The 9920-nt window shown below is 39.0% G+C and overlaps 1 protein-coding gene across 1 annotated transcript; it reads right to left on the bottom strand.

Moving 5' to 3' along the window:
- Window positions 1-787: 787 nt before the first annotated feature.
- On the bottom strand, window positions 788-2084 carry LOC145103875 (alpha/beta-Hydrolases superfamily protein). Its single transcript, XM_079041146.1, has one exon. The coding sequence runs from the start codon at window positions 1968-1970 to the stop codon at window positions 918-920; it is 1053 nt and encodes a 350-aa protein (XP_078897272.1). The 5' UTR covers window positions 1971-2084; the 3' UTR covers window positions 788-917.
- Between the last annotated feature and the right edge of the window lie 7836 nt (window positions 2085-9920).

Consider the following 9920-nt stretch of genomic DNA (forward strand, 5'->3'; position numbering starts at 1 on the left):
GATTAAGACCAACAACTTCATTGGCCAGACTCACTAGCCTGATGACCAACTTTTGCGACACTGTTGTGATGCTTTCTTGAATTGTCATAATACACTTGCAGGAAGTTTAAGTGTTTAAACCCTACTAGCCCCATCACAAAATATTTTCTCTTTAGCTAGATCATGGTTAAAGGTTAGCAAATTCCTTAATTCCAACATTTCTTTTACAATTTATGTAATTGTATTACGGAAAAGAAGAAGAAGAAGAATTTAGTAAAATGTATATTCCTTTCGTCTCTTATTTTTTTGGGAGGTTGACCACCTCATCGGTCTCTATCAATGGCAGACATCTAGCGACAACATTATCCGTCGTAATATCTATCTCTTCAATTTTGTAGTATGTGTCACATCAACTCGTGTTTTATGAGATACTCTCCAACACCAATCTAGTTGTACTCCATTAAGGCATAAGTTAGTGTGGCAACGACACCATTAATTCTAACAAAAGTACATACTCCCTCCGTCCCAAAATTATTGTCCACAGACAAAAAACACACAGATTAAGGAAACATTAATTACTACTAACTTTATACAATAAAATTACAGTTTTGTCCTTACTTTGCATTTAATGTTCCATTAAATGCTTAGGTGTTTAGCAATAATGAAAGGGTATTTTGGTAAAAATATTATTTATTTTTAGAAGTGGATTATTATTTTGGGACAAACCAAAAAGGAAAGATGGACTATAATTTTGGGACGGAGGGAGTATTTGATATTTACCGATTGCCGTAAATAACAAACATATCCATATACAAAAGCACTGATATATATGCATGTGAGGAAATCCATACTATTTAATTACAATAATCTTAATTGATCTGTTAAACTATATTGGTAATTAACTGGTAATTAAAGATGCCATGATACATGATAAGTGGTCATCCTCTATTCATCTTTTTGCTGACGAAGGCCTTGATGTGAGAAATCATTTCCTGTGTTTGCATTTGTGAAAATTGAGATTTGTCAAGGATTTGGAATGCATGACCGACGTCTTTATACATCACATGCTCAACTTGTATGCCTGAATTTCTCAAAACCCCACAAAATTCCATATTCCTATCTTTCAATATGTCCAATTCGGATACACAAACCATGGTGGGCAAATATGTCATTCTGTCCAACTTACTTGACCTTTTTGCCCTCGAGTTGCACCATGGATGGTCACGGTTTGCCCCCTTTGGTAGCGAGAGTCTCCAGTACGTGTCTGAGGCCACTAGGTTGAGCACAGAGCCCCGTGGTTGGACCATGAGGGCTTCCGAAATGGTTCTTGATTCTCCACCAAAAAAAGGTTGGATTAGAATGTTACCTTTGAAAATCAATGGTTTTAGCTGTGCCCAATTGACACTCAATCTTAAGCTCACGTTATGTGCTATATTGCCACCAGCACTATCACCTGCTACAAACACGTTAGAAAAATCACAGTTCTTCAACCACCATTTGTTGGATCCACTTAGAGCTTGTTGTTTCACCCATATCAGAGACTTTTCGCCATCTTCATAGGCTGCTGGAAGAGGGTTCTCAGGTGCTAAACGATAATCTACTGACATGATCACACAACCAGCATTACGAGCTAAAACTGCAAGAAATTCGTGGTAACAACTCCATGCCGCAGAACCAACACAAAACCCTCCTCCATGGAAGTAAACAAGCAAAGGGAGTTTCTCAAGATTGCATTTTGGGACATAAAAACGAGCCCAAATGTTTGTAAACTTGTCGATTACCAAATCTTTGCATGTTACCCCAAGTTCAAGGGGCAACGTACACGTCACACATGGCACGATCTGAGGTCTTTCCACGTGTCCATCTTTGTAAACCCTAATTAGGCCACCGATTTCTTCAATTAAAACTCTATGGTTTTGAGGGTTTTTGGTACCTATTGGAAGGCTCAAAGTTGAATCTGAGCTTATGATGGCCATTCTTGTTCTTCTCATATAGCTTTTATATGATGTGGAAAAATCGTAGAGACGGTAATTAAGAAGGATTCAGAATTTGCAAAGCTTTTGTGCATATGACATCTATATATAGGAAACATCTAGCTACAAGGATAAGGTTGGGATCGTACCACTTCTGAGGGCATTATGGGTTATACCTTTTTATAAAAAAAAAGATTAATATTGCATGACAAGCAAATATGAAGTTGCCAAGTGCCTTTAAGGAGTAAAGTTTACTAGGCCGAAAGCAATATTATTGGTGCATGTACACAATTAGAACATTTTGAATATTTAATGCCAAATTCAAAAAAGTTATAATGCATGATTAATAGTTGTATTTAGCATAATTATAAATTACTTGACCTAAGTTTTTGTTGACTCCCCCATTAGAGAGACATCACTATTTAGAAGCAGAAAGAAGTTCACCTAGCATACTTAATTTTTCAACATATTTCAGAAGAAGGAAAATAAATTGCTTGCTTATGGGTTGAATTAAGATAAAGTCTTATAATTTATTTGTTTAGAACAACAATCCAAAATTTTATTAAAGAGACTAGTCAGAAGTTAACCCATAAAATTAAGAACAAGTATTACAAAGGAGAAAGAAACAAATTAGAACTCATAAGCCAAGCTACCTAATCCATCCTAAATTTCTTACATCGAGTAGATCTTCCATTTTATGCAAGTATCGGAATAACAACATATTACAATTCTGATCATTTGATACAATCAAACATACCTTATACAGTTATACTTGATATTAGTGCCTTAAGGTATATATGTTGCAAAGATGGACAACAATAATACACTGCTTAAAGTGAGAATCGACCTAAAAGATGTTATTATGTTCACATTCACACCCAAATAGAAATATCTTCCATCACCAATATAATATTCTGATATAAAATCATGTTTTAGATAGATTATAACTAGATGGTTTCATTGAAAAACTATCCAGTATCGATGTACATATCGCAAATTTAAATTAAAATCGGTTTAAGAAAAAAACATGAACAAAATCTTATTCAACTCGAAATACGAATACGCCCTTTCAAATTTCCTTTTCAAATGTGGAAGACATAGAAGAAAAAACATAGTCCAAATAGCCCAAATGCGTGTAGTTGGGAAAACAAGTGGGGCGTGCATTGTTGACCAAAGGGTACCAAAAAGACAAGAAAACAAAAAATAATGAGGATGAGTTGACATATTTGAAAATAATTTAGGTAAAAGTGTCAAAATCAAGAGGCCTAACTTCAAGTTGTCCCCCAATAACATCTTTTCCATCAACTTTGTAGTACCCTAACTCCAGTAATCAATGGAACTCCTTTGTCTTCTAGATTCATTCTCATTATGTGTGGTCTAGGTACTTACAACCCATAACTCATAGTAGTCCTATATTTGACTTTTCATTTATCTTATTATATAAGATAATTATCGCTTTGTAAATTATTAAAGATTATAATTTATACGAATGAAATGCAAGAAAAGCATCATGCACGACGTTTTCTAAACACGATTGTTTTTTTTTTTTGCAAAAAATATGCACTATCATTTATGTTTTTTCGATAAATGATGGTTTGTTCCTATAACAATGAAACATTAGCTTCAAAAATCAATAAGTTCTTTTAAAACATGAATCGACTAGTTTTTCATGGGGTTTTTGATATGAAAGTTATGTTTGTCAAATTTTGTCGGTTTTGTCATGTGTTCGTTAATGGCTAAAGTTTGCCAAAAAAGTTTCATGTTTGCCTTTGTTAAGTGTAATAACAGGTTTCCATGCTTAACGACTTTCATATCAAATTTGAAAAATATACTTATGGTAAATACATAAAATATTTATAAACATAAGGTTTTTTTTTTTTTTTTTTTTTTTTTTTTTTTTTTTTTCAAATTTGTAAACATAAAGGCAAAAATGAAAAAACTTAGCAAACTTTTGCAAGAATCAATAATATTAGAAAAAAAATGATAATTATTAATAGAATACCATCTTTGGAGTGCTTTAATTTTCAAATGAACACAAATACCTTGATGGAGGTGACAAAAATGTTAAATATGATGTTTTTTTTAGACATAAACAATCTCTACCAACGTGACCTAGGGTTCTCAGAGGCAAGCCCTTGACTTGGGTTTGAGTTTTATTCACGAATTTCTTGAGTCGGGGTTGGGGGGAGGGGGTGTGAAACACCATTGGTATGAGATATTTGAAATAGTCTTAATTTTAAAACAAAAGTTTCATATTATTTCATAAAATGAAATATTTTTCGTCGATAATAGCCTTAAATGGTCAAATCATTAAGATTTAAAAATGTTTAAATAGTTAAAGCATACAAATATGAAATAAAATAATCTGAGAAAAAAAAACAACTTACTGACATTTCAAATCTTAAACAAACATGTAATAAAATAATCAGAAAAAAGGAACAATTTTGACATTTCAAACCTTAATTACAATATTTTCTAAAGCTAAAACTAAAATTCATCTTCAATATTTAACTTAGTTAAAACACACATGTTAGGCTTAAAAAAACCTAGTAAAACATTTCCCCACCACCTCTTAAAGATATTTGACAAGTAGACAACCAAAACCTAAAGTTAAACCGCTAAAAATGCTTTCAAAAGACAAAAAATAGTAAGCAATCATAAATTGGAGTGTAACGTCTAATTATTCAGGTATTCGTTTTAACCCTTGAATTGTGCTTTATTTGCAAGATTAGTCTCCAGTGGCAATTTCGTAATTTCGGAGTCAGCTTGGGTAAGCGGGGCGTACACCTTTGCACGCAGGGCATACCCGAGTTTGCATTAGTACACTACGCGTACGCTGGTACGTAGGGCGTACGGAGCCAGGGTGCAAACCCTAAATTTTAGGGTTTGGACCCTATTAAACACATTTATGGCCACATGCACCTTCTTATCTTCAACCTCCTTCTTCATTTCGAAACCCTAAAGAGTGTTAGTGCGTTGTGAAGCTTGTAGATCCATCTTTGGTGCCATTTGGAGCTTTTGGAGTTGAAGGAAGAGCATGGAGGTTATGGTGTTTCACTCAAGGCTTTGGATCCAACATCTTGTTCCACTTGTGCACCTTGTGGAGGTAAAAAGCTTCAACCTTGGTGTAGAAATCTTATGGATCTAGTTTTAGCTCAAAGTTGTTCCCCTTTTTGTCCCAAGCTTGGTCTTTGTCCTATATGCTGAGTTTTGTGTCTTGGATTTTCTACGGTTTGACCTAGGGGTATTTTAGGTATTTTGACCTATATGCTGAGTTTTGTGTCTTGGATTTTATTAAGGTGATTGGTAGCGTTGATCTCGGAGCAGAGTGCTGTTCAGTTGTTTATTAGTTTGTGAGGTGAGTTTTCTCACTGTATTCATGGGTCGAAGGCACCAATACCGGCCCATTATTATGTTAATTGAAATGATAGTATTATGTGGTTTGTAAGTGATTGTATGCTAGGTTGAAATATAGCCCAAGGCTGGGCCCACTACAATATAATTGGGTTGAAATAGACCCCAGGGAGGGGCCCATATGTGTTGTTCGGGTTGAAATACACCCATGGCGAGGCCCCAGGGCGGGCCCACATGTGCATATCGGGTTGGTTTATACCCCAGGCTTAAGCCCAGTTGTGTTTTTGGTATATGGTACTTTGGGAAACTCACTAAGCTTTATGCTTACAGTTTTTGTTTATGATTTCAGGTACTTCCGGTTCGAAAGGTAAGGGCCCGTCGTGATGGCAGAACATCCTCCCCTCATGATTTCCGCATTTGATATATTTGTACTCTAATGTTTTGAATATTATCACGTAGTGTTGATTTTGAACAATTAATGAATGGTTTGATAAAATTTTAAAAGAAAATTTTTATTATTGTTTTCGGGACGTTACAAGTTGGTATCAGAGCCTTGATTTGAGGGATTCGGACACACTTTCGGGTGTGTCAGAACTAAAACTGAGGAAATGATAATTTTTTCTTAAGAAACTGAAGTTCAATTCTTAAAAAGGTTTTATTAAGAAGAAGGGGTGTGATGCGTGCAATCAGCCGAGCTCAAGTAAGTGGTTCCCAAATTACCTATACCTATGTATTATGAGTAGTATGCTTGATATGAGAATTGCATGCTAGATTAGGGCTAAGGATATCTTCAGGAATCATATGATAGAATTGCCTGATTTGCATGATGCCTTATAGCCTAATGGAACTTGATGCTATGTATTACTTGGAATTGATATCGACTCAGTTAATTTCTAAGTGTTTGCTATCAAAGTTGTATACGATTAGGATTGTATAGCCCTAGAATGATCGTTTTGGCCTCATTTCTTGTTCCTTGTTTGGTTGTGGACTTCGATTAGAATCATCATTTGATAGTCTATATGATCCTATTTTGTGTATAACTTGCATGCATAAGGCAACCGACGATGTTGATTGAGGTTCTTAGTTTTGCAAGTAGTGAGGGTTGGGATTTCCTAGGAGAGCCTAGGATGCATATGTTGTTTAAGCATATTTCTGGTATATAGTTGTAGTATGGTGACATAAAGGAATCATGATTGACCTTGGAAGGTACATGTAGGTGTGGAAGGTAGTATCGGGACCGTACTACTTGAAGCATAGGATCTGTACCTGAGATAAGAGCAGACCTGACTACTCTAAGGGAGCCTTTGTGGTGGGAATTCTTCCATCGAGTTATAAAATTATTGTTCATATGTTGTGTTTCAGATTGAGGATGGTGATGACTACTCGAGGAGGTTCAAGTTCGGGTTCTGGTTTAGGGCTTCAGGCTCTGGTTTAGGTGTTGAACCAATTAATGAGAGGCTGCACGAGTTCATTTTGACTGAGGTTTGTTATGGTATCTTGGATGCTAACCCTATCTTGTCCGGTACCATCAAGGAGGGGATTATGAAGTTGATGGATGAGAGGCTCGGGTCTTTTCAAGCCAAGAATCCTGCGGGCCAGATTGGAGCTCGAGCTCCCTCATTCCGGGAGTTCAAGGCCTCTGGAGCTCTTGAGTTCTTTGCAGATAAGGACCCCACCGCTAGCCATCGCTGGATCGCTGACATGGAGAATGCTCAGCGGACGAGATTTTCCCCGAAAGGAGCAAAGGTGGGATTTACATCCTACCTGTTGAGAGACAGAGCGTGAGACTGGTGGGAGGAGATTACCAGAGTTGTAGGGACAGAGGCAGTGGCAGTGATGACCTGTGAAGATTTTGTTCAGACATTTCAGAGGGAGTTTACACCAGCTATCAAGGTGCAACAACTAGCAAAAGAGTTCTAGGACCTTCATCAGACTATCGAGACCGTGGCGAAGATTACCACCAAATTCAGGGAGAGGGCTTTGCTGGTACCGCAGTATGCTGCTTACGAGGAGATGAGGAAGACGAGATACTATGCCATGTTGAGGGAGGATATCATGGAGTTCGTGAGCTTTTCAGGGTTCAAAACCCTGAATGATATCGAGAAGGCCCGTGAGAAGGAAATTGAGTTGGAGCTTCAGACGAAGCGGAAGCCGGAGCAGGTACAAACAGCTGTGGGCCAGGCGAAGAGGCCCAAGACTTCTGATCCTCACACTAGAGGCCAGCAGGGTCGGGGCCGTTGCAGCAAGTGTGGCAAGCCACATGGTGGGGGCGTGTCATTTTTCGGGTTCTGTATGTTTCAGCTGTGGTCAGCCTGGCCACATGAATAGGAACTGCCCCATGAGGGCTCTGATTTGCTTTCATTGCAATCAAACCGGCCACAAAAAGGCCGATTGTATGAGATTGTCGAGGGGAGCCATGGGGTGCCTGCACCAGCCACATTGAGGATTACTGATGGCCGCCAGGGCAAGGCGGAGGCTCCTGTGGTGAAGAGCAGGGCATTTCAGTTAACCACCGATGAGGCTCAAGCGGCGTTGGATGTAATTACTAGTATGTGATTTATCTCTATCTTTTATTGCTTTTTTGTTTATGTTTATGATTATTTTTATCTTGTATAGGGACCTTTTTGGTCAACGGTTTGACCACTCATGTTATGTTAGATTCGGGTGCTACTCGATCCTTTGTATCTCTTGCACTTAGCAAGAAGTTTTGTGACACTCCCAGGAATTTGGATTCCCCACTAGAGGTTGAGATTGCAGATGACCGTAATGTGAGTGCTTCGAGGATTCATCAGGGGTCTGTCCTGAATTTTTTTAGCGAGAGATTCTCTATTGACTTGGTGCCGATTCCCTTGAAATGATCGAAGGTTATCATTGGGATGGATTGGTTGGGCCCCAATGGATCCATGATTGATTGCGAGCGACAGATGGTGAGAGTTCGAACCCCAAGTGGGGGAGAAATGATTATTCCTGGTGAGTGGGCTTCACATGGAATAGCTCTCTGTTTAGCTGCAAGGGCCAGGAGATATCTGCAGCAGGGTTGTTCTGGGTTCCTAGCTTATGTTGCAGACACACGAGTTGAGGGAACATCGGAGTTGTGTGGGGTGCCCATTGTTTGGGACTTCCCAAATTTATTTCCTGAGGATTTTCTAGGAGTGCCTCCCGAGACGTAGATGAGTTTCGGATTGATCTGGTTCCTAGTGCGGCTCCGATAGCCAAGGCATTGTATCGTCTGGCACCGTTTGAGATGCAGGAGTTGTCTACGCAGCTTCAGGAGCTGCTAGACAAGGGTTTTATTCATCCGAGAAGTTCTCCATGGGGAGCATCGATTCTGTTTGTGAAGAAGTAGGACGGTTCACACAGGATGTGCATTGACTACCAGGAGTTAAATAAGCTAACAGTGAAGAACCGTTACCCACTTCCGAGGATTGATGATTTGTTTGATCAGCTTCAGAGTGCATCTTTGTTTTCCAAGATTGATTTGCGATCTGGATACCATCATGTAACACCCATAAAAATCAAGCCAAATTTAAACTTTTTTAAAACATTTAGAAACCAACAGTTATTAATTTTTTTTTTCAAAATAGTTCCATATCAGAGTATCCCAGAAACATAGTCATAAAATGTGAGGAGCTGTACGATCACGCCTTTGCCTTCACACGATCATCTGAGGTACCTGAAACCAAAACTGAAACTGTAGCCCGAAGCTTAGTGAGTTCCCCCAATATACCGATACATAACAAACAATACACATAATAACAGCATGTAATGGGTCCACAACTCTACAGACTGGATTACCCCCTGCGCCCATAATGTGAGTCTGGCTTGTCTTTCGGGCCCACAGCTCACATCCGGCTTGCCCCCTTCAGTCCTACAACTGAAACATAACTGACTTGCCCTCAGTACGAGTCTGGCATACCACTTGGTCCTCAGCTCGTATCTGGTATGCTAATGAGTCCTCAGTATGGGTCTGGTATGCCTTCCCGGCCCTCAGCTCATATCTGGCATACTCCAGGGTTTGTTGGTCACTGCACGAGACAGTGCAACCTCAACCCTACTCACACAACATGTCTACATATACAGCTAATTGCACATACGGATAATCAAACAATAACACAGGTAGTCCTATAGATCTACCTAACGGGCATAGCAAACTAGCATGCATATTCATCTCATACTCAACACGTAATCAACTACTGGGGTATCAAATCCAATGGGCCGGCCTTGGTGCCTTAGACCCCTTAGTATAGTGAGGATAACTCACCTCACAACTATCGCACTAAAGTGATAAGCTCAAACTCTCAAATCACCGACACAAACTCCACCACCTATATTTACCATAAGACCATTTCCATAAATTTCCAAATTACCAAATACCCCAGAAGTCAACTAGTCAATCCTTGGTCAAATTCAAGGTTAATGGTCAAGGTCAACAGTCCATGTTGACCCGACTCGTCGAGTGCAGTTCACCGACTCGTCGAGTCCTTATTGAACTCGAGAAGTCGTGAAATCCCCGGTTGACTCGTCGAGTTTCCCCGCAACTCGTCGAGTTTATGCATGTCCAAAAGTCGGGAAAACCTTAGCTGAATCGCCGACTCACCCTACTGACTCGCCGAG

This window comes from Lactuca virosa, chromosome 4 (genome assembly GCF_052849685.1).
Source record: "Lactuca virosa cultivar CGN04683 chromosome 4, Lactuca_virosa_CGN04683_v6, whole genome shotgun sequence".
Taxonomy (NCBI): Eukaryota; Viridiplantae; Streptophyta; class Magnoliopsida; order Asterales; family Asteraceae; genus Lactuca; species Lactuca virosa.

What these genes read in the sequence shown, in the direction of transcription:
- LOC145103875 (XM_079041146.1), bottom strand. Translation starts at nt 1,970, where the DNA reads ATGAGAAGAACAAGAATGGCCATCATAAGCTCAGATTCAACTTTGAGC.